Source organism: Pristiophorus japonicus, unplaced genomic scaffold (assembly GCF_044704955.1).
Source record: "Pristiophorus japonicus isolate sPriJap1 unplaced genomic scaffold, sPriJap1.hap1 HAP1_SCAFFOLD_214, whole genome shotgun sequence".
Lineage (NCBI taxonomy): Eukaryota > Metazoa > Chordata > Chondrichthyes > Pristiophoridae > Pristiophorus > Pristiophorus japonicus.
The window spans coordinates 674,514-700,499 of NW_027251843.1; the positions used below are offsets into that span (position 1 = coordinate 674,514).

At 47.9% G+C, this 25,986-nt stretch overlaps 1 gene segment (V, D, J or C); it reads left to right on the forward strand.

The window, feature by feature from the left end:
• Nucleotides 1-2,538: 2,538 nt before the first annotated feature.
• Nucleotides 2,539-18,331, forward strand: LOC139245191 (Ig kappa chain V region Mem5-like). The segment is given in 4 exon segments: nucleotides 2,539-2,587; nucleotides 2,775-3,069; nucleotides 4,548-4,582; nucleotides 17,962-18,331. Coding segments are annotated over 4 exon segments (708 nt in total).
• The last annotated feature ends 7,655 nt before the right edge of the window (nucleotides 18,332-25,986 follow it).

Genomic DNA, 25,986 nt, shown 5'->3' on the forward strand with positions numbered 1-25,986 from the left:
GTAGGCCTCATGGCCCCTCGAGCCTGCTCCGCTATTTAATACGATCATGGCCGATACGATCATGGATTCAGCTCCACATCCCTCCCCGCTCCCCATAACCCCTTATTCCCATGTCGGTTAAGAAACTGTCTATCTCTGTCTTAAATTTATTCAACGACCCAGCTTCCACAGCTCTCTGAGGCAGCCAATTCCACAGATTTACAACCCTCAGAGAGAAGAAATTCCTCTAATCTATTTTAAATGGGAGTCCCCTTATTCTAAGATCATGCCCTCTAGTTCAATTCTCCCCCTCAGTGGAAACATCCTCTCTGCATCCATTTTGTCAAGCCCCCTCATAATCTGATACGTTTCAATAAGATCACCTCTCATTCTTCTGAATTCGAATGAGCAGATGCCCAACCTACTCAACTTTTCCTCATAAATCAACCGCCTCATCTCCTGAATCAACCTAATGAACCTTCTCTGACCTGCCTCCAAAGCAAGTATATCCTTTCTTAAATATGGAATCCAAAATTAGTGTGTCCACACCAATACCCTGTATAGCTGTAGCAAGACTTCCCTGCTTTTACACTCCGTCCCCTTTGCAATAAAGGCCAAGATTCCATTGGCCTTCCTGATCACTTACTGTATCTGCATACTAACATTTTGTGTTTCATGCACAAGTACCCGTTGCACCACAGCACTTTGCAATCTTTCTCCATTTAAATAATAACTTGCTCTTTGATTTTTTTTTCTGCCAAAGTGCATGACCTCACACTTTCCAACATTGTACACCATCTGCCAAATTTTTGCCCACTCACTGCCTACGTCCTTTTGCAGGTTTTTTGTGTCCTCCTCACACATTGCTTTTCCTCCCATCTTTGTATCGTCAGAAAACGTGGCTACATTATATTCGGTTCCATCATCCAAGTCGTTAATATATATTGTAAATAGTTGGGGTCCCCGCACTGATCCCTGCGGCACCCCACTAGTTACTGATTCCCAACCTGAAAATGAACCATTTTTGCAGACTCTCTGTTTTCTGTTAGTTAGCCAATCGTCTATCCATGCTAACATATTACCCCCAACCCTGTGAATTTTTATCTTGTGCAGTAACCTCTTACGTGGCATTTTGTCAAATGCCTTCTGGAGGTCCAAATACACCACATCCACTGGTTCCCCTTTATCCACCCTGCTCATTGCATCCTCAAAGAATTCTGCACATTTATCAAACATGACTTCCCCTTCATAATTCCATGCTTACTCTGCCTGACTGAATTATGATTATCTAAATGTCCTGCTACTGCTTCTTTAATAATGGACTCCAACATTTTCCCAACCACAGATGTTAGGTTAATTGGTCTATAGTTTCCTGCTTTTTGTCTGCCTCCTTTTGTAAATAGGGGCGTTACATTTGCAGTTTTACAATCTGCTGGGACCTCCCAAGAATACAGGGAATTTTGGTAAATTACAACCAATGAATCCACTGTCCCTGCCGTGACTTTTCATAAGACCCTGGGATGCAAGCCATCAGATCCAGGGGATTTATTCGCCTTTAGTCCCATGATCTTACTGAGTACCACCTCCTTAGTGATTGTGATTGTGTTAAGTTCCTCGCCCCCGTAACCCAGCAAATTGTTCCTTTTCAAGTATATATCCAGTAGGAAGGAGCCATGTTTCCTGGGCCCTATTGGATGTCCAATAGAAAGGAGCCATCTTTCCTATTCCCTATTGGAGGACCAATAGGAAGGATCCATGTTTCCTGGTCCCTGTTGGGGGACCAATAGGAAGGAGCCATGTTTCCTGAGCCCTATTGGAGGACCAGTGGGACATGGAGTCCATGGTCGACGTGGAGTGCGGACCCTTCCTGTTGTAAATGTGGGATCGTCGGACCTGATCCCAGTAAAAACACCCTGACCTGGAGCGGGGCCATGGAAGGGGAAGGAGAGGGGAAGGGATTCGAAGATGTTCTGAGCGGACAGGATGGGGCAGTGGCTCAGACCCTGTCCTGTCGCTCCAGCTCACACTGATGCGGTGAGGATCTCCTCTCTCTGCTGGGCCTTCATGAAATGAACTTTCTGTCCAAACCGGTCCCCACTGAGAATAGGCCCTTAATTGGGCAATAAACAGCAGGTGTACTGAGAGAGGCCAAGGGATGGCCACTGTGGGGAATGGGGCCTTACTCCAGGAGAAGGCATGCTCTGGGGTCAAGGGTTAACATCCATTGGTGGGGTAGGGCACAGGGAGGTTTACTCTGCATTTCAGTGTGCTGCACCTGGGAGTCTGTGGGGGAGAGGGAGAAAGAGGTAGGATGGAGAGATAGAGAGGGAGGGATGGAGAGAGAGAGGGGGAATGGAGAGAGAGAGGAAGGGAGAGGGAGGTGAAGAGGGAGGGAGAGAAGAAGAGGAAGTGAAATGTGCTGACGTGGCTTTCTCTGGGTGAAGACATTTACATACTGAGGGATGGGCAGTGAGACTCTCTCAGGCTGCAGGTTTATAAAGCAGGGCCCAGTGAAGGGCAGTTTATCAGTAAGCAGGCACAGGGACAGGAGGAGACACCATGATTTCACCCATCCAGCTGATCTGGCCTCTGGCATTCTGCGTCACAGGTACCAATCTCTCTCCTTCCACGTTTAATATCTCCCTGCTGTCGATTTCTGTCCAACTCTACTGACCAGTGATTGAAGGGCAAATGCTGACACCAGAGGAGAGCTCAGTGTCTCGAGCAATCTCTCATTTTACAGCGTCTTTCTGTGACAGTGCTTACATCACTTTCTTTCCCCATTTCCCCCTCAGGTATCAGTGGGGACATCATCATGACCCAGTCTCCCCCGGTGCTGTCAGTGAGTGAGGAACAGACTGCAACCATCACCTGTACCGCCAGTGCATCCGTTAGCAATGATGTTCAATGGTACCAGCAAAAAGCCGGGCAGAAACCCACTCTGCTGATTTATAAAGCAGTATCTCATTTCACTGGAACCTCCGATCGCTTCACCGGCAGTTACCAGTCCAACACGTTCACCCTGAGCATCAGCAACGTGCAGAGCGAGGATGTTGCAGACTATTACTGTGGGCAAGATAACAGCTTCCCTCTACACTGTGATACACAGCCGTACAAAAACCTCAATATACACAGCCCCACCTCCTGTACTGACTCACCCCACAGTTATATATAATATATAATAATGGACACACAGCCCCACCTCCTGTACGGTTTTACACATGACTGACACACAGCTCGATGGGAGTGATGGCAGGAATATTCAGCTGGAAGCTGCAGTGAATTGGGAAAGGATGCAGTGGGTCAGAGAGGATTTGGGGCTGTGTCTTCATCACTGAGAATCTCACAGCTCTACTCTGTACATTCAGACAGCACGGAGACACTGGGTGGTCCCTGTGTCCTCAATACAAATAATCTCACAAATCCCCCACTATTGAGAGGGCCACAACTTATAAAACCCAAAGTATAAACATGAAAGGAAAGTGAACAAGTGAAATGGTCGTGCTCGTTCCCTGCCCACCCCACACTCCAGGCCCTGCGGTGCCCATCCGTCGCAGAAGGTCTCAGGCCTACCTTGAGCTCCATCCCCAGGGTCACCGGGGTACGGTCAAAGCTCTCGAAGGGAGACAGGCTGGCAGTGCAGCCACCCCATGGGCCCCGTCCAACTGGGACCTGTGCATGGCCACCTTGGCCAGACCCAGGAGCAGGCCCACGGGGAGGCCCTCCGACCTGCCCGCTCTCCCCGCTACGGGTGGCCAGGCCCAGGAGCAGGCCCACGGGGAGGCCCTCCGACCTGCCCACTCCCCCCGCACTGGGTGACCAGGCCCAGGAATGTGGGACTGAAGTGGAGCCAGAAATCGAGGAGCAGCCCCTTCAAATAGTGGAAGAGGGGCTGCACCCTCTCACACTCCACATACACATGATTCACGGAATGAGGAAACAGGTTTCTAAAGCCGCTGAAACTCGTTATTTTATAATGATCCACGAGGAAGGCCTGTGTCAGCAACACAAACATCTCGCTTGCAGACGGAGCCCGTTGTTCGAGGGGCACAAAGAGGTGAGCCCTGTGTGACAGGGACTTTCATTCTCCAGCAATTCCGTGGCCCCAGGGTTACCGTCTGATGGGGCGGGAAGGGCAGCTGGGAGATTTGTCCCAAACACGTCGGATCCCCAACTCTCCCGGGCACTGCCACAGGCAACTCGGACACAGAGAGAGAGGGAGGGAGAGAGTGAGGGACAGGGAAAGAGAGTGAGTGAGGGACGGAGTGAGGGACAGGGAAAGAGAGAGAGTGAGTGAGTGAGGGATGGAGTGAGGGAGATGGAGGGGAAGTGAGTGAGGGAGGGAGGTGGAGGGGGAGTGGGAGAGGGGGAAAGAGTGAGAGGTAGTCAGAGAGAAACAGAATGTGTGAGAGAAAGAGAGTGAGAAAGAGAGAGAAAAAATGAGGGAGAGTGAGACGCTGAGAAAGACACAGACACACACACACACAGACAGAGAGAGGGGGAGAGAGACTGAGTGAGCCAGGGACGGAGGATAGTGTACAGCCACTGCACTGGAAGCTGTCACTGTGGCTCACGTTCGGTAAAGGAACCAAGCTCAGACTGAGTAAGTAAACCCCAATCCTCCGTTATTAACACTTTAAATACTGAATCTTTCTAAGACACAAATGTTGAATATGCGAAGGTGTTAGTTTACATATGATTACACTCGATCCTCCCGTCTTTCCTCATCTAAATCTATCAGCATAACCCTCTATTCCCTTCTCCCTCATATCCCTGTCTAGCCTCCCCTTAAATACATCGATACTATTCACTTCAATCACTCCCTGTGGTAACCAGTTCCATATTCTCACCACTTGCTGGGTAAAGAATTTTCTCCTGAATTCCCGATTGGATTTCTTGCTGACTATCTAATATTGATGGTCTCTAGTTCTGCTCTTCCCCACAAGTGGAAACACTCTCTCTGTATCCACTCTATCAAAACCTTTCCTTATGTTAAAGACCTCTATCAGGTCACCCCCTCAGCCTCAAGAGAAAAGAGCCCCAGCCTGTTCATCCTTTCCTGATATGTACACCCTCACATTTCTAGTCCCATCCTTGTCAACCTTCTCTGCACCCTCTCCAGTGCCTGTGTATGGGTTATATAATATGGTGGGGAGCTGCGGTGAATGAAAGGGTTAATTGAAGAGTGCTGTGTATGACAGGGAGCCCGGCTGTATTCCTTTACCCACACTCCCCCTTCACCCAGCAAAGTATAAGTAACGAACTGTTACCCACCGTGTGGAGGAGATCTGGACGTTGGCACACTGCGGTCCCATCCCTGCACCATCCCCGGAAATCATTCCCTAGCCTCCTGCCTGTCTCAGTGTGACAGACACGGTGTGTGAGACACGGGCAGAGTGTGGGTGTGAGTGAGTGAGCTCGCTGGGGGCAGTCTGTGCTCCTGTCACAGTCTCTGATATAACTGAGCTCAGCCTCAGCACACTGACACTCCCGAGGTCCCGCCTCCCCCAGCTCCAACTCTGATCTGTCCAGCCCCCGCTCACCTCCTGTCCAACTTCTGATCACAAACAGGGGCAGCAGGGCTCGCAATCCGGCGGCTGCAGTGCTCCAGGGTTGTGGGGAGACTCTCAGTTGCTGTTTCTGTGTCCCGAGTTCAGGCCTATATTCATCCCTCGACCTACATCGCTTAAAAATCTCAATTACCTCATTGCTGTGTGTGGGAGCTTGCTGTGCACAAATTGGTTGCCGTGTTTCCCACATTACAACAGTGACTGCACTTCAAAAATGTACTTCATTGGCTGTGAAGCACTTTGGGACATCCTCAGGTGTCAAAGGCGCTATATAAATGCAGGTGTAAAGGGAGCTTGGGGTGTGGGTTCGAATCCCCACTCCACTGAGGTTCTGTACGTGCGATTTATGAGGATGGGTGAGTAATGAGGCACCAGACACAGTGGCTAAGAGTATAAAATGGCTAATGTTGTTTATTTACAATAGTAAACACAAAGATAGAGGGCATAGGAAGAGGTCGTAAATAGCAGTAATGGCACAATCTCACTCAACAACACGAAAAATTCTCGCAACAGGGAAGGGGAAGATCAGAGGTTGAAACATTCCACCCACACACAAACCCACCTCCCACTTCCACCCTTAAGAACATAAGAACATAAAAATTAGGAACAGGAGTAGGCCATCTAGCCCCTCGAGCCTGCTCCGCCATTCAATAAGATCATGGCTGATCTGGTCGTGGACTCAGCTCCACTTACCCGCCCTCTCCCCGTAACCCTTAATTCCCTTATTGGTTAAAAATCTATCTATCTTTGACTTGAAAACATTCAATGAGCTAGCCTCAACTGCTTCCTTGGGCAGAGAATTCCACAGATTCACAACCCTCTAGAGAAGAAATTCTTTCTCAACTCGGTTTTAAATTGGCTCCTCCGTATTTTGAGGCTGTGCCCCCTAGTTCTAGTCTCCCCGACCAGTGGAAACAACCTCTCTGCCTCTATCTTTTCTATCCCTTTCATGATTTTAACTGTTTCTATAAGATCCCCCCTCATCCTTCTGAACTCCAAGGAGTAAAGACCCAGTCTACTCAATCTATCATCATAAGGTAACCCCCTCATTTCTGGAATCAGCCTAGTGAATAGTCTCTGTACCCCTTCCAAAGCTAGTATATCCTTCCTTAAGTAAGGTGATCAAAACTGCACGCAGTACTCCAGGTGCAGCCTTACCAATACCTTATACAGTTGCAGCAAGAACTCCCTGCTTTTGTACTCCATCCCTCTCGCAATGAAGGCCAACATTCCAAACACCTTCCTGATTACCTGCTGCACCTGCAAACTAACCTTTTGGGAATCATGCACAAGGACCCCCAGGTCCCTCTGCACCGCAGCATGTTGTAATTTCTCCCCATTCAAATAATATTCCCTTTTACTGTTTTTTTTCCCAAGGTGGATGACCTCACACTTTCCGACATTGTATTCCATCTGCCAAACCTTAGCCCATTCGCTTAACCTATCCAAATCTCCTTGCAGCTTCTCTGAGTCTTCTACACAACCTGCTTTCCCACTAATCTTAGTGTCATCTGAAAATGTTGTTGCACTAACTCTGTCCCCTCTTCTAGGTCATCTATGAATATTGTAAACAGTCCCAGCACCGATCCCTGTGGCACACCACTAACCACTGATTTCTAACCGGAAAAGGACCCATTTATCCCGACTCTCTGCTTTCTGTTAGCCAGCCAATTCTCTATCCATGCCAACACATTTCCACTGACTCCGCGTACCTTTATCTTCTGCAGTAACCTTTTGTGTGGCACCTTATCGAATGCCTTTTGGAAATCTAAATACACCACATCCATCGGTACACCTCTATCCACCATGCTCGTTATATCCTCAAAGAATTCCAGTAAGTTAGTCAAACATGATTTCCCTTTCATGAATACATGCTGCATCCTTTTTTACCTTCTTCCCAATTCCTGTCCTAAATTGTGTCTGTGAGGGGGTTTGGGCTACACTCACAATCCTATCAACTCTGGGGTTCTGGGGGCAATTATTTCAGGTCGGGGTCCCTCTGGGGTGGATTTTACGTTGTTGGTCAGTTCGGTTTTACTCCTCGATGTTGCGTCGGTTGCCTCTCGGTTGGCTCATAGAAACATAGAAAATAGGTGCAGGAGTAGGCCATTCGGCCCTTCGAGCCTGCACCGACATTCAATGAGTTCATGGCTGAACATACAACTTCAGTACCCCATTCCTGCTTTCTCGCCATACCCCATGATCCCCCTAGTAGTAAGGACTACATCTAACTCCTTTTTGAATATATTTAGTGAATTGGCCTCAACAACTTTCTGTGGTAGAGAATTCCATAGCTTCACCACTCTCTGGGTGAAGAAGTTTCTCCTCAACTTGGTCCTAAATGGCTTACCCCTTATCCTTAGACTGTGACCCCTGGTTCTGGACTTCCCCAACATTGGGAACATTCTTCCTGCATCTAACCTGTCTAAACCCGTCAGAATTTTAAACGTGTCAATGAGATTCCCTCTCATTCTTCTGAACTCCAGTGAACACAAGCCCAGTTGATCCAGTTTTTCTTGATATGTCAGTCCCGCCATCCCGGGAATCAGTCTGGTGAACCTTTGCTGCACTCCCTCAATAGCAACAATGTCCTTCCTCAGGTCAGGAGACCTAAACTGTACACAATACTCTAGGTGTGGCCTCACCAAGGCCCTGCACAACTGTAGTACACCTCCCTGCCCCTGTACTCAAATCCCCTCTCTATGAAGGCCAACATGCCATTTGCTTTCTTAACCGCCTGCTGTACCTGCATGCCAACCTTCAATGACTGACATACCATGACACCCAGGTCTCGTTGCACCTCCCCTTTTCCTAATCTGTCACCATTCAGATAATAGTCTGTCTCTCTGTTTTTACCACCAAAGTGGATAACCTCACATTTATCCACATTATACTTCATCTGCCATGCATTTGCCCATTCACCAAACCTATTCAAGTCACTCTGCAGCCTCATAGCATCCTCCTCGCAGCTCACACTGCCACCCAACTTAGTGTCATCCGCAAATTTGGAGATACTACATTTAATCCCCTCGTCTAAATCATTAATGTACAATGTAACCAGCTGGGGCCCCAGCACAGAACCTTGCGGTACCCCACTAGTCATTGCCTGCCATTCTGAAAAGTACCCATTTACTCCTACTCTTTGCTTCCTGTCTGCCAATGAGTTCTCAATCCATGTCAGCACACTACCCCCAATCCCACGTGCTTTAACTTTGCACATTAATCTCTTGTGTGGGACCTTCTGAAAGTCCAAATACACCACATCAACTGGTTCTTCCTTGTCCACTCTCCTGGAAACATCCTCAAAAAAATTCCAGAAGATTTGTCAAGCATGATTTCCCTTTGACAAATCCATGCTGACTTGGACCTATCATGTCACCTCTTTCTAAATGCGCTGCTATGACATCCTTAAGAATTGATTCCATCATTTTACCCAGTACCGATACCAGGCTGACCGATCTATAATTCCCTGTTTTCTATTTCCCTTCTTTTTTAAAAAGTGGGGTTGCATTGGCTACCCTCCACTCCATAGGAACTGATCCAGACTCTATGGAATGTTGGAAAATGACTGTCAATGCATCCACTATTTCCAAGGCCACCTCCTTAAGTACCCTGGGATGCAGACCAACAGGCTCTGGTGATTTATCGGCCTTCAATCCCATCAATTTCCCCAACACAATTTCCCGACTAATAAGGATTTCCCTCAGTTCCTCCTTCTTACTAGACCCTCTGACCCCTTTTATATCCGGAAGGTTGTTTGTGTCCGCCTTAGTGATTAACGAACCAAAGTACTTGTTCAATTTGTCTGCCATTTCTTTGTTCCCCATTATGATGTCCCCTGATTCTGACTGCAGGGAACTTACGTTTGTCTTGACTAACCTTTTTCTCTTTACATATCAATAGAAGCTTTTGCAATCCGTCTTAATGTTCCCTGCAAGCTTCCTCTCGTACTCCATTTTCCCTGCCCTAATCAAACCCTATGTCCTCCTCTGCTGAGTTCTAAATTTCTCCCAGTCCCTAGGTTCGCTGCTATTTCTGGCCAATTTGTATGCCTCTTCTTTGGCTTTAATACTATCCCTGATTTCCCTTGATAGCCACGGTTGAGCCACCTTCCCTTTTTTATTTTTACACCAGACAGGGATGTATAATTGCTGTAGTTCATCCATGCAGTCTCTAAATGTCTGCCATTGCCCATCCACTGTCAACCCATTAAGTATCATTCGCCAATCTATCCTAGCCAATTCACGCCTCATACCTTCAAAGTTACCCTTCTTTACGTTCTGGACCATGGTCTTTGAATTAACTGTTTCTTTCTAGAAACATAGAAACATAGAAACATAGAAAATAGGTGCAGGAGCAGGCCATTCAGCCCTTCTAGCCTGCACCGCCATTCAATGAGTTCATGGCTGAACATGAAACTTCAGTACCCCCTTCCTGCTTTCTCGCCATAACCCTTGATCCCCCGAGTAGTAAGGACTTCATCTAACTCCCTTTTGAATATATTTAGTGAATTGGACTCAACTACTTTCTGTGGTAGAGAATTCCACAGGTTCACCACTCTCTGGGTGAAGAAGTTTCTCCTCATCTCGGTCCTAAATGGCTTACCCCTTATCCTTAGACTGTGTCCCCTGGTTCTGGACTTCCCCAACATTGGGAACATTCTTTCTGCATCTAACCTGTCTAAACCCGTCAGAATTTTAAATGTTTCTATGAGGTCCCCTCTCATTCTTCTGAACTCCAGTGAATACAAGCCCAGTTGATCCAATCTTTCTTGATAGGTCAGTCCCGCCATCCCGGGAATCAACCTGGTGAACCTTCGCTGCACTCCCTCAATAGCAAGAACGTCCTTCCTCAAGTTAGGAGACCAAAACTGTACACAATACTCCAGGTGTGGCCTCACCAAGGCCCTGTACAACTGTAGCAACACCTCCCTGCCCCTGTACTCAAATCCCCTCGCTATGAAGGCCAACATGCCATTTGCTTTCTTAACCGCCTGCTGTACCTGCATGCTAACCTTCAATGACTGATGTACCATGACACCCAGGTCTCGTTGCACTTCCCTTTTCCTAATCTGTCACCATTCAGATAATAGTCTGTCTCTCTGTTTTTACCACCAAAGTGGATAACCTCACATTTATCCACATTATACTTCATCTGCCATGCATTTGCCCACTCACCTAACCTATCCAAGTCACTCTGCAGCCTAATAGCATCCTCCTCGCAGCTCACACTGCCACCCAACTTAGTATCATCCGCAAATTTGGAGATACTGCATTTAATCCCCTCGTCTAAATCATTAATGTACAATGTAAACAGCTGGGGCCCCAGCACAGAACCTTGCGGCACTCCACTAGTCACTGCCTGCCATTCTGAAAAGTACCCGTTTACTCCTACTCTTTGCTTCCTGTCTGACAACCAGTTCTCAATCCACGTCAGCACACTACCCCCAATCCCATGTGCTTTAACTTTGCACATTAATCTCTTGTGTGGGACCTTGTCGAAAGCCTTCTGAAAGTCCAAATATACCACATCAACTGGTTCTCCTTTGTCCACTTTACTGGAAACATCCTCAAAAAATTCCAGAAGATTTGTCAAGCATGATTTCCCTTTCACAAATCCATGCTGACTTGGACCTATCATGTCACCATTTTCCAGATGCACTGCTATGACATCCTTAATAATTGATTCCATCATTTTACCCACGACTGAGGTCAGGCTGACCGGTCTATAATTCCCTGTTTTCTCTCTCCCTCCTTTTTTAAAAAGTGGGGTTACATTGGCTCCCCTCCACTCCATAGGAACTGATCCAGAGTCAATGGAATGTTGGAAAATGACTGTCAATGCATCCGCTATTTCCAAGGCCACCTCCTTAAGTACTCTAGGATGCAGTCCATCAGGCCCTGGGGATTTATCGGCCTTCAATCCCATCAATTTCCCCAACACAATTTCCCGACTAATAAAGATTTCCCTCAGTTCCCCCTCCTTACTAGACCCTCTGACCCCTTTTATATCCGGAAGGTTGTTTGTATCCTCCTTAGTGAATACCGAACCAAAGTACTTGTTCAATTGGTCTGCCATTTCTTTGTTCCCCGTTATGACTTCCCCTGATTCTGACTGCAGGGGACCTACGTTTGTCTTCACCAACCTTTTTCTCTTTACATACCTATAGAAACTTTTGCAATCCGCCTTAATGTTCCCTGCAAGCTTCTTCTCGTACTCCATTTTCCCTGCCCTAATCAAACCCTTTGTCCTCCTCTGCTGAGTTCTAAATTTCTCCCAGTCCCCAGGTTCGCTGCTATTTCTGGCCAATTTGTATGCCACTTCCTTGGCTTTAATACTATCCCTGATTTCCCTAGATAGCCACGGTTGAGCCACCTTCCCTTTTTTATTTTTACGCCAGACAGGAATGTACAATTGTTGTAATTCATCCATGCGGTCTCTAAATGTCTGCCATTGCCCATCCACAGTCAACCCCCTAAGTATCATTCGCCAATCTATCCTAGCCAATTCACGCCTCATACCTTCAAAGTTACCCTTCTTTAAGTTCTGGACCATGGTCTCTGAAATTACTGTTTCATTCTCCATCCTAATGCAGAATTCCACCATATTATGGTCACTCTTCCCCAAGGGGCCTCGCACAATGAGATTGCTAATTAATCCTCTCTCATTGCACAACACCCAGTCTAAGATGGCCTCCCCCCTAGTTGGTTCCTCAACATATTGGTCTAGAAAACCATCCCTTATGCACTCCAGGAAATCCTCCTCCACCGTATTGCTTCCAGTTTGGCTAGCCCAATCTATGTGCATATTAAAGTCACCTATTATAACTGCTACACCTTTATTGCATGCACCCCTAATTTCCTGTTTGATGCCCTCCCCAACATCCCTATTACTGTTTGGAGGTCTGTACACAACTCCTACTAACGTTTTTTGCCCTTTGGTGTTCTGCAGCTCTACCCATATAGATTCCACATCATCCAAGCTGATGTCTTTCCTAACTATAGCATTAATCTCCTCTTTAACCAGCAATGCTACCCCACCTCCTTTTCCTTTTATTCTATCCTTCCTGAATGTTGAATACCCCTGAATGTTGAGTTCCCAGCCCTGATCATCCTGGAGCCACGTCTCCGTAATCCCAATCACATCATATTTGTTAACATCTATTTGCACAATTAATTCATCCACCTTATTGCGGATACTCCTTGCATTAAGACACAAAGCCTTCAGGCTTGTTTTATTAACACCCTTTGTCCTTTTAGAATTTTGCTGTACAGTGGCCCTTTTTGTTCTTTGCCTTGGGTTTCTCTGCCCTCCACTTTTCCTCATCTCCTTTCTGTCTTTTGCTTTTGTCTCCTTTTTGTTTCCCTCTGTCTCCCTGCATTGGTTCCCATCCCCCTGCCATATTAGTTTAAATCCTCCCCAACAGCACTAGCAAACACTCCTCCTAGGACATTGGTTCCTAGGACATTGGTTCCGGTCCTGCCCAGGTGCAGACCGTCAGGTTTGTACTGGTCCCACCTCCCCCAGAACCGGTTCCAATGCCCCAGGAATTTGAATCCCTCCCTGCTGCACCACTGCTCAAGCCACGTATTCATCTGCGCTATCCTGCGATTCCTACTCTGACTATCACGTGGCACTGGTAGCAATCCCGAGATTACTACTTTTGAGGTCCTACTTTTTAATTTAGCTCCTAGCTCCTTAAATTCGTTTCGTAGGACCTAATCCCTTTTTTTACCTATGTCGTTGGTACCAATGTGCAGCACAACAACTGGCTGTTCTCCCTCCCATTTCAGAATGTCCTGCACCCGCTCCGAGACATCCTTGACCCTTGCACCAGGGAGGCAACATACCATCCTGGAGTCTCGGTTGCGGCCGCAGAAACGCCTATCTATTCCCCTCACAATTGAATCCCCTATCACTATCGCTCTCCCACTCTTTTTCTTGCCCTCCTGTGCAGCAGAGCCAGCCACGGTGCCATGAACTTGGCTGCTGCTGCCCTCCCCTGATGAGTCATCTCCCTCAACAGTACCCAAAGCGGTGTATCTGTTTTGCAGGGGGATGACCACAGGGGACCCCTGCACTACCTTCCTTGCACTACTCTTTCTGCTGGTCTTCCATTCCCTATCTGGCTGTGGACCCTTTCCCTGCGGTAAGACCAACTCACTACACGTGCTACTCACGTCATTCTCAGCATCGTGGATGCTCCAGAGTAAATCCACCCTCAGCTCCAATTCCGCAACGCGGACCATCAGGAGCCGGAGGTGGACACACTTCCCGCACACGTAGTCGTCAGGGACACCGGAAGTGTCCCTGAGTTCCCACATGGTACAGGAGGAGCATAACACCCGACCGAGCTCTCCTGCCATGTCTTAACCCTTAGATACACTTAAACTGGTAATAACAATGTTAAAAGTTACTGACCAATATAAGAAGAAAAAGAAAAACTACTCACCAATCACCAGCCAATCACTTACCCCCTAGGCTGTGACGTCACCTTTGTATCTTTGCCTTCTCCCTGTAGCTGCACCGGCACGCCTCTCGCCGACCCCGGACTCGCGCTGCTCCGAGCTCCCGCCTCCTCGACTGAATGCTCGAACTGCTCGACTCCCGCTGGCCTTTATAGGCCTCTCGCCGACCCCGGACTCGCGCTGCTCCGAGCTCCCGCCTCCTCGACTGAATGCTCGAACTGCTCGACCCCCGCTGGCCTTTATAGGCCTCTCGCCGACCCCGGACTCGCGCTGCTCCGAGCTCCCGCCTCCTCGACTGACTGCTCGAACTGCTCGACTCCCGCTGGCCTTTATAGGCCTCTCGCCGACCCCGGACTCGCGCTGCTCCGAGCTCCCGCCTCCTCGACTAATGTAGAATTCCTCCAAATTATGGTCACTCTTCCCCAAGGGGCCTCGCACAACGAGATTGCTAATTAATCCTCTCTCATTGCACAACATCCAGTCTAAGATGGCCTCCCCCCTAGTTGGTTCCTTAACATATTGGTCTAGAAAACCATCCCTTATGCACTCCAGGAAATCCTCCTCCACCGTATTGCTTCCAGTTTGTTTAGCCCAATCTATGTGCATATTAAAGTCACCCATAATAATTGCTGCACCTTTATTGCATGCACCCCTAATTTCCTGTTTGATGCCCACCCAAGCAAAAAGCTGATGGAGTTAAGCACACTTTCCCCAGAGCGAGGGCCCTGTGAAGAGCTGACTCAACTCCCCTTTAACTCAACTCATCCACAACGAAAACTGACTCCCACCTTCTTAACTCAACTCTACAACTCAATGCAAAAGCTGACTCCAACCTCCAACCTCCAAAACCTCCAACCTCCAACCCCCAACCTCCAACACCTCCAACCTCCCACCCCAACCTCCAACAACCCTTGTGTGTTTTTGCAGCTTTTCTTATAGTCTGTTCATCTTCGCGCCAAAACTGTATGCCATTGTCTTGGGTCTTCCTTGAATAAAATGGGGTGTGAATGGCAGTTCGATGTGTATCGATCTGTCTGGAATGGGAGATTAGCCACACCTCCTGTATCCTGTCGCTCGCTGATGGGGTGAATGAAGATGATTGTTAACTATCTTGACAGATGTGCCACTCTGTCTGAGCTGGCCAAAATGATTGCATCAGACCTGTGGGCCTTTGTTTAATTATTCAACTGATAACCATTCTGTTGCCTTGTGTATTACTTACTGGGGAGGTTTTGCCTGGACATGTTGCCTCTTCTGTGAGGTTTTTACACAAAAAGCTGGAGAAATGTCCTTTCAAAATATAAAGTTGCCTTGTATCCATTTTCCTGGAAGAACAGAATGTACACTCCTCTCCCCCCACCGTAGCTGGCTCATCCCCCGTCCGGTTCCGTGTTGGTACTGTACAGGGTGGCCAGAGTCCCATCATCCTCCGCGGTTTACAGGCTGTTGGCTGCAGTTGGTCATTTTAAACAAGGCATCTTCCCATTCTCCCTGCCACATGTCTCCGTGGTTGGTTTTGCAGAACCTTACATATGTACTATAATGAATTTGGTGAAGGGTATTGGTTGAGAAACATTTTTACATTTTCAGTATTGTATTGATTCCAAATGTATGAATACCATTGGTGTATTTTAATGTTTTATCGTGGGTTTAGGTATGATTTGGGGAAGATTGGCTCTGTGAGAGGGAAAAGGTTTTGCTTCACATTTTGAAAACATCCTGAGACAGAGTGTTTTAACGGGGGACTGTAAGGTTCTGCAAAACCAACCACGGAGACATGTGGCAGGGAGAATGGGAAGATGCCATGTTTAAAATGACCAATTCGACCAGCAACACAGGACGTTACCTCAGTGCCCGGTCCACTTTCCCCATCCACTTACCACATTCTTACAGGTAAACGGGCTCAACACCGGCCCTCGGCCGATGAAATGTCTCCCCTCTACACCACAGGCTGTCCGTCATCTGTTCCCCATCTCATTCCTGAAGGCACTACCTCTGGCTGGGGCACAGCTCCCCTCCCCACGTGGGCTCACTGTCCCAGTGTGAGCCCAGAGACTGAGCTCCGCAAGTGGGCTCACTGTTCCAGTGTGAGCCCAGAGACTGAGCCCTATAGGTTACGGCACTTCAAGTGTACATCCAAGTACTTCTTAAATGTGGTGAGGGTTTCTGCCTCTACCACCCTTTCAGGCAGTGAGTTCCAGACCCCCACCACCCTCTGGGTGAAGACATTTCCCCTCAAATACCCACATAAACATTCCACTAATTACTTTAAATCTATGCCATGGTTGTTCACCAGTCTGCTAAGGGAAATAGAGCCTTCCTATCCACTCTATATTGGCCCCTCATAATTTTATACACCTCAATAAGGTCTCCCTCAGCCTCCTCTGTTCCACGGAAAGCACTACAGCAGATCCAATCTTTCCTAATTGCTAAAATTTTCCAATCCAGGCAACATCCTCGTAAATCTGCCTGTGTGCAATTGGTTGTAAAGCACCTTGGGGCGTCCTGAGGCTGCAAAAGGCGCTATATAAATTCAAGGCTTTCTTTCATTGAAGTGGGTGGGCCCTGATCCTGACCCTCGCCCATTGTCCGCGCACTCTGACCTTCCAGGAGGTCACAGGATCATTGGGAGCAGTGACCCTGCCTGACCCCGGTACACTGAGGCTAATTGTATCCTCACCCTGGGCCTCACGTGGGTGGGGTGGCTTGACCCATCCACCTCCATGGCACGAACCTGGTATTGCAGTACTTCCAGGAATGGTGCTTGGGCTCTAGGCCTTTTGGCTAAGAGCATTAGCGCAGGGTGATCCTTGATGTGTGCAAGGTGACCTCTGGCGTTTGTGATCTGACAAAGAATTGGAAAGATTGGCGACGAAAAATTTTAAAAAAAGGCCTCACCCGGTGCTGGGCCGCAAGCTTTTAAATGCAATCTAGAAGCTTCTACACCGACACCCAACATGAAGCCTTGCTGAAGTGTGTTTATACAAGTGTGCCGCAATATTCCCGGATAAAGTTCTCCCGATCTGTGTGTGATCTGAGCTTTCTCACTGCTGAGCCTGTTTCCCCTGTATCCACCCAGCAACAGTTCGAGCTTCCTGCCAGTGAACAGCGTCTTAACGGGACACTCAGTCTTTACCGACTCTTACTGTTAACCATTTCAGTGCTGAATGTGTGCCAACCCTGCACTGCAGATGTTTATACAACAGTCCAATATGATTTTGAGTATCAGCTGTGGCTCAGTGCGTTGCACTCTCGCCTCTGAGTCAGAAGGTTGTGGGTTCAAGTCCCACTCCAAGGACTTGAGCACAAGAATCTACGCTGACACTCCAGTGCAGTGCTGAGGGAGTACTGCACTGTTGGAGGTGCCGTCTTTCAGATGAGACATTAAACCGAGGCCCTGTCTGCCCTCTCAGGTGGATGTAAAAGATCCCATGCCACTATTTCAAAGAAGAGCAGCGGAGTTCTCCCCGGTGTCCTGGTCAATATTTATCCCTCAACCAACATAACAGAAGAACAGATTATCAGGTCGTTATCACATCGATGTTTGTGGGAGCTTGCTGTGCGCAGATTGGCTGCTGTGTTTCCCACATTACAACAGTGACTATACTTCATTGGCTGTAAAGCACTTTGAGATGTCTGCTGGTTTTGAAAAGCGCGATATAAATGAAAGACTTTTTTTTTAATCACTTTAAGATCAAACGCATTTATATTTAGATTAAACTTATCAAGTGAGGCAAAGAAGATTAAGAATTAGTGATGCTCGTCTCGAATAGTTAATCGCCAGCCAGGAGTTCATTAACCCAGCTCTCCGTTTTCAGTTGTGAATTATCCCCACACGGAAACAGCCACAGTGACAGACGCATACATGCAACACACGCAACACACACACACACAAACACACACACTAATATACACCTATTAAGCATCTTTCTCCTCCCTTTCAGGCCGAGGGAAGACACCACCCACGCTGACCCTGCTGCCCCCCTCCACGGAGGAGGTCACGACCAAGGGCACTGCCACCCTGGTGTGCCTCGCCGATCACTTCTACCCCGATGCGGTGGGGGTGGAGTGGAAGAAGGACGGGGCGACCATTTCGGCCGGGGTCCAGACCAGCGACTACCTGCGAGCTTCGGACAACACCTACAGTGTCAGCAGCCTGCTGACCCTCTCTGGCTCCGACTGGGAGTCCAACGCCAGCTTCTCCTGCAGCCTCACCCACGAGAGCCTCTCCTCTCCCCTCAGCAAGGGAGTCAGGAGAGCAGAATGTGCGTAGTGTGTCAGGGACAGTCCGCGGGGGAGACGCAACTTTAAATAGAACAGGGGGTGAGCCGGGAGGGCAAAGGTCATTGTCAGCACTGCATTTCTACTCTCTTCCTTCTCGGGACTGGGTCAGGGAAAGCATCTGAGGGTCAGGGGGTAAGGCACGTTATTGGGGCAGTGTTGAGGGAGTTTTACTCTGTTTATAACCCGTGCTGTACCTGCCCTGGGAGTGTTTGATGGGACAGTGTTGATTCGTGCTGCCAAGTAAAACCTCTCGAAGATGCTGAAGACTGTCAGCAGAGTAAAACTAATGTTAAACTGCGAAGTGCCGCTTCAGTAAGCAGACCCCCTCCATGCTCACCCTGCTGTTACAATTCAAGATTGTGTCCCCGTTTAAAGGGGCAGGATTCTCACGGTGTGGAGAAAATCCCCACAACTGTTTTAATAAAGCTGCATTCTCCCTGTGAATGTCTCCAGCTCGCTCTCGCTGGGCTGTTTATTCAAGTCTTGTTTCTGTAAATGTGAATCTGTAAAAGGCAATAAACGTGAATAATATTCAGTCTGTGTCTGGCGAGTGCTTTGGAAATGTCCCACCTCCCCCTCAGCTGGATTGGCTGCATTTCAGTAAGTGTCTGTCCTGATTGGCTGGGTGTGCTGTCAATCAATGGCACATCAGCAGGAGATTTGATTCAAAGCCAATTTTTCAATCATTTTAAAACGATCGATTTTAGCTCGAACCCCTGGAGTGCACAAGATTAAACACAGAGGCACTAAAAGCTGCTGGGATTAAACTCTCCCAGTCTGAGCATTGGCTCTCACTTTGCACACTGGGGGTGTTGGGGCAGCCCCCGATGGTGGGATCGCACTGTGCACTCTGTGCTGACTGCTGGGGGCAATCTGGGGGCAGGAGGCCACAGTCACAACGTTGCATTCTCTCTCCTTAACGTGTGGCTCGTGGCAGCAGCACAAAACTGTACCGAGTGAGGCCTCAGCTTAGGGAGAGGAGCAGTCAGTGTATCACCGTGTACATGTCCCTGAGTGTTAGTGTGGCTTACCCAGCACCGCCTGTAGGTGTGTGTGTGTGTGTGTGACTGTTCCCCAGCACCGTCTGTAGGTGTGTGTGTGTTGTGTGTGTGACTGTTCCCCAGCACCGTCTGTAGGTGTGTGTGTGTTGTGTGTGAGACTGTTACCCAGCACCGCCTGTAGGTGTGTAAGTGCGTGTGTGTGTGTGACTGTTACCCAGCACTGACTGTAGGTGTGTGTTAGTGACTGCTACCCAGCACTGTTATGTCCGCCTGAGGAGATGCTCCAGCTCCTGGGGGAGTCGGGGGTCGTTAGGGGGCTGGGGGGAGGAGGGTTGGGGAGCGGGGGGGGCGTGGAGGGTAGACCAAGGGAGTGATCGGGGGCTGACCTTGTGGGAACGGGGGGGAACCTGGGCGATCGGGTGTGGGGGTTCTCAGGGGGGGTCTCACCAATACCCTGTACAGTTGTAGCAGGACTTCCCTACTTTTATACTCCCCCCTGCCCCCCCTCTGCCCCTTACAATAAAGGCCAATATTCCATTTGCTTTCCTGATCACTTGTTGTACCGCATACTAACTTTTTGTGTTTCATGCACAAGGACCCTCAGGTCCCTCTGTACTGCAACAGTTTGCAATTTTTTTCCAATTAAAAAATAAATTGCTTTCCTGCCAAAGTGGATTACATCACATTTTCCCACATTATACTCCATCTTCCAACTCATTTAGCCCGTCTATATCCCTTTTGCAGATTTTTTGTGTCCTCACAATTTGCTTTCCCACCCATCATCATAGGCAGTCCCTCAGAATCGAGGAAGACTTGCCTCTACTCGTAGAATGAGTCGTTAGGTGGCTGAACAGTCCCTGCCACAGGTGGGACATAGAGTTGTTGAGGGTAAGGGAGGGTGGGACAGGTTTGCCGCGCGTTCCTTCCATTGCCTGTGCTTGGGTTCTGCATGCTCTCGGCGATGAGACTCGAAGTGCTCAGCGCCCTCCAGGATACACTTCCTCCACTTAGGGAGGTCTTTGGCCAGGACTCCCAGGTGTCAGTGGGGATGTTGAACTTTATCAGGGAGGCTTTGAGGGTGTCCTCGTAATATTCCTCTGCCCATCTTTGGCTTGTTTGCTGTGAAGGAGTTCCAAGGAGAGCGCTTGCTTTGGGAGTCTCATGTCTGGCATGTGGACAATGTGGCCTGCCTAGCAAAGCTGATCAATGTGGTCAGTGCTTCAATACTGGGGATGTTGGCCTGGTCGAGGACAATAATGTTGGTGCGTCTGTCCTCCCAGCAAACTTGGTTACTTTACACTCGGTCCCTTCGTCATTAATAGAGATTGTAAATAATTGAGGCCCCAGCACTGATCCCCGTGGCACCCCACAAGTTACCATTTGGCAACGGGAAAATGACCCATTTATTCTGACTCCCTGTTTTCTGTTAGTTAGCCAATCCTCGATAAATGCTAATATATTACCCCCAACCCCGTGAACTTTTATCTTGTGCCTTTTATGTGGCACCTTATCGAATGCCTTCTGGAAATCCAAATACACCACATCCACTGGTTACCTTTTATCTACCCTGCTTGTTACATCCTCAAAGAATTCCAGAAAATTTGTCAAACATGATTTCCCTTTCATAAAACCATGCTGACTCTGCTTGATTGAACAATGCTTTTCCAAATGTCCTGCTACTGCTTCCTTAATAATGGACTCCAGCATTTTCCCAATGACAGATGTTAGACTAACTGGTCTATAGTTTCCTACTTTCTGTCTGCCTCCTTTTTTAAATAGGGGCGTTACATTTGCTGTGCGTGCTTTGCAGAGGGCGTTAAAAGGAGCGGCGACATCCAGAATACCAGATTTTGCCTCAATTCAACAGCAACTTGTAATTATATAGCGCCTTTAACGTAGTGAAAGGTCCCAAGGCACTTCCCAGGAGTATTATGAGATACAAACTTTGACACCAAGTCACATAAAAAGAAATTAGTGTCGGTGACCAAAGAGGTAGGTTTTAAGGAGCGTCTTGAAGGAGGAAAGAGGGGTAGAGAGGCGAAGAGATTTAGGGAGGGAGTTCCAGAGCTTGGAGTCTCGGCAACAGAAGGCACGGCCACCAATGGTTGAGCGATTATAATCAGGGATGCTCAGGAGGGAAGAACTGGAGGAGCAGACATCTCGGGGGGTTGTGGGGCTGGAGGAGATTACAGAGATAGGGAGGGGCGAGGCCATGAAGGATGTGAATTTAAAAATCGAGGCGCTGCTTAACCGGAAGCTAATGTAGGTCAGCGGGGGTGATGGGTGAGCGGGACTTGGTGCGAATTAACCCCTCCCCCCCAGGAATAGGCCTCTTGTCCTGCCACACCGCGCCCCCCACCCCCACCTACTTTCCTGCACTGCCCCCAAATCCCTTGATTCCCTTAATTTTCAAAAATCTATCGATCTCTGTCTTGAATATACTCAAGGACTGAGCCTCCACAGCCCTCTGGGGTAGAGAATTCCAGAGATTCACCACCCTCTGAATGAAGAGGTTTCTCCTCATCTCAGTCCTAAATGGCCGACCCCTTATTCTGAGACAGTGACACCTGGTTCTGGACTTCCCAGCCAGAGGAAACATCCTCCCTGCATCTACCCTGTCAAGCCCTGTCAGAATTGGGTATGTTTCAATGGGATCATCTCTTATTCTTCTAAACTCTAGAGAGTATAGGCCTTGGAACTTGTGGAACCAAGGCGGGTGGATGGAGTTCAGATACAGATGAGCCATGATCTGATTGAATGGGGGAACAGGCTCGAGGGGCTGAATAGCCTCCTCCTGTTCATTGTATACAGCAGCAGCTGTGTACCTCCACAACCTCATCTTGACTTTTATCAGTCGCATCAGAGCCTTGATTCCCTCACCAGGAGGCTGGAGTTTCCAGATCAATGTCCAGCTGATCGATGTCATGAGTCAGACTCAGTGAGTGCTGTCAGTGGGTGGAAAAGCTGCTCTAACTGCAGCCTTGTTCTAATGCATTTGGGAAGGGGCAACAAGGCAAGGGAATACACAATAAATGGGAAGGTACTGAGAGAGGTGGAGGAACGGAGGGACTTTGGAGTGCATGTCCACAGATCCCTGAAGGTAGCAGGCCAGGTCGATAAGATGGTTAAAAAGGCACTCAGAATACTTGATTTTATTAGCCGAGGCATAGAATACAAGAGCTGGAAGGTTATTCTTGAACTGTATAAAACTCTAGTTAGGCCACAGCTAGAGTACTGCGTGCAGTTCTGGTCACCACATTACCGGAAAGATGTGATTACACGAGAGAGGGTACAGAAGAGACTCACGAGGATGTTGCCAGGACTGGAGAATTTTAGCTATGAGGAAAGATTGGATCTGTTGGAGGTGTTTTCCTTGGAACAGAGGAGGCTGAGGGGAGACATTATTGAGGTGTATAAAATGATTAGTGGGCGAGATAGAGTGGATAGAATAGACCTATTTCCCTTAGCAGAGGAGTCAACAACCAGGGGACATAGATTTAAAGTAATTGGTGGAAGGTTTAGAGGGGAGATGAGGAAACAATTCTTCACCCAGAGGGTGGTGGGGGTCCGGAACTCACTGCCTGAAAGGGTGGTAGAGGCAGAAACCCTCACCACATTTAAAAAGTACTTGGATGTGCCCTTAAAGTGCCGTAACCCACAGGGCTACGGACCCAGAGCTGGAAAGTGGGATTAGGCTGGGTAGCTCTTTGTTGCCCGGCGCGGACACGATGTGCTGAAAGGCCTCCTTCCGTGCTGTAATTTTCTGTGATTCTATGATCGTGCTGGTGGTGTTGACCACTTTAAAAGTCGCAGCATACATTTTATTGAAACTATTTCCATGCCCGGTTTCCCCGCTGCCAATAATTGGATCAATCGATGCTGTAGCGCCCCCTTGTGGTACATCTATATGGGCTCCACCCAAACCGCTGCTTTCAATCCTTGAACCCACATTGCCTAAGCTAGCTGGAGCTCCGCTCCTTAATCACAGCATCTCACAGCATAGAGGGAGGCCATTCGGCCCATCAAACCTGTGCTGGCTCTTTGAAAGAGATTTGGACTACAATGCCTGGACTAATGATCCAGAGACACGAGTTCAAATCCCACCACGGCAGCTGGGAAATTTAAATTCATTTAATTAAATAAATCTGGAATAAAAAGCTAGTGTCAGTAATGGTGACCATGAAACTGCCGGATTGTCGTAAAAACCCATCTACCTGGCCTGCTACCTTCAGGGATCTGTGGACATGCAAACCCAGGTCACTTTGTTCCTCTACATCTCTCAGTGTCCTACCATTCAATGTGTATTCGCTTGCCTTGTTCGACCTCCCCAAATGCATTACCTCACACTTATCCGGATTAAATTCCATTTGCCACTGTTCTGCCCACCTGACCATTTCATTGATATATTCCTGCAGTCTGCAGCTTTCTTCTTCATTATCAGCCACTCAGCCGATTTTACTAGCATCTGTAAACTTCTACATCATATCCCCAATCTTCAAGTCTAAATCATTGATATATACCACAAAAAACAAGGGACCCGGCATTGAGCCCTGCGGGACCCCACTGGAAACAGCCTTCCAGTCACAAAAACACCCATCAGCCATAAACTTTTGCTCCCGGCCTCTGAGACAATTTCAGCTCCAACTTGCCACTTTGCCCTGGATCCCATGCACTTTTATTTTCATGACCAATCTGCCATGTGGGACCTTATCATACATCATACAAACCACACACAGATTACCTTTAAGGTCCCTAATAGGCCTGTCTCTGTCTTTAATTATCCTCCTGCTCTTAATGTATTTATAAAACATCTTTGGGTTTTCCTTGATTTTACTTGCCAAAATGTTTTCATGCTCTCTCTTTGCTTTCCTAATTTCCTTTTTAATTGCACCCCTGCACTTTCTATACCCCTCTAAAGTTCCTGCAGTATTAGAAACATAGAAACATAGAAAATAGGTGCAGGAGTAGGCCATTCGGCCCTTCTAGCCTGCACCGCCATTCAATGAGTTCATGGCTGAACATTCAACTTCAGTACCCCATTCCTGCTTTCTCGCCATACCCCTTGATCCCCCTAGTAGTAAGGACCTCATCTAACTCCTTTTTGAATATATTTAGTGAATTGGCCTCAACAACTTTCTGTGGTAGAGAATTCCACAGGTTCACCACTCTCTGGGTGAAGAAGTTCCTCCGCATCTCGGTCCTAAATGGCTTACCCCTTATCCTTAGACTGTGACCTCTGGTTCTGGACTTCCCCAACATTGAGCCCTCGGTATCTGTCATAAGCCTCCCTTTTTTACTTTATCCTAACTGTATTTCCCTTGACATGCAGGGCCACTAGATTTGTTAGTCCCACCCTTTTTCTTTCAGAGAACAGACTTACTCTGAAATCACAGGATTTCCTCCTTGAATGCCTCCCACTGCTCTGACACTGATTTACCTTCAACTAGCCGTTTCCAGTCCACTTTGGCCAAATCTCATCTCAGCTCAGCAAAATTGGCTTTTCCCCAGTTGATAACTTTTATTCCTGGTCTATCTTTGTCCTTTTCCATAACTATCCTAAATCTAACTGAATTATGATCACTGGCACCAAAATGCTCTCCCCCACTGATACCCCTTCCACCTGCCCCTCTTCATTCCCCAAAACCAAGTCAAGAACCGTCCACTCCCTTGTTGGGCTTGTTACACACTGGCTAAAAAAATTCTCCTGAATGCATTTTAGGAATTCCGCACCCTCTATATCTTTCACACTAATTTTATCCCAGTTACCATTAGGGTAGTTGAAATCCCCTACTATAACTGCCCTATAGTTTTTGCACTTGTCAGAAATGTGCCTACATATTTGCTCTTCTCTCTCCCTCTGACTGTTTGGGGGTCTATAGTACACTCCCAGCAGTGTGATTACCCCTTTTTCATTCTTCAATTCGATCTATATGGCCTCATTTGATGATCCTTCCGACATATCATCCCTCCTCACAGCTGTAATTGTTCCTTTCAATTGTTTCACAACTGCGAACTCCTCCTTTTTTATCCCCCTCTCTATCCCATCAGGAAAGGCTGTAACCAGGAATGTTGAGCTGCCATACCTGCCCTTCTTTCAGCCATGTCTCAGTAATAGCTATAATATCGTACTCCCAAGTGTCTATCTGTGCTCTCAGCTCATCTGCCTTATTCCCTATACTCCTTGCTTGAAGTATATACATTGAGCACTGCCAAACTGCCTTGTTGTCTATTTTCTAGGTTTCTTTCCTCTGTCTTCCAAATTCAATTTCTCCTTTTCTGCTTTCCAATTCCAGCTTTGCTTCTCTCCCCACTGAATCTATTCTCCGGTTCCCATCCCCCTGCCAAGCTAGTTTAAACCCTCCCAAACAGCACCAGCAAACATCCCCGCAAGAATATTGATTCCAGCTCTGTTGAGATGCAACCCGTCCGGTTTGTACAGATTCTACCTCCCACAGAAACAGTCCCAATGCCTCAGGAAACTAAAGCCCTCCGTCCTGCACCATCTCTCCAGCCACGCATTCATCTGCTCTATCCTCCTATTTCTGTACTCACTAGCACGTGGCACTGGGAGTAATCCGGAGATTACTACCTTTAGGTCTTGCTTTTTATTCTCTCTCCTTGCTCCCTAAACTCTGCCTGTAGGACCTCATCTCTCTTTCTACCTATGTCATTGGTACCGATATG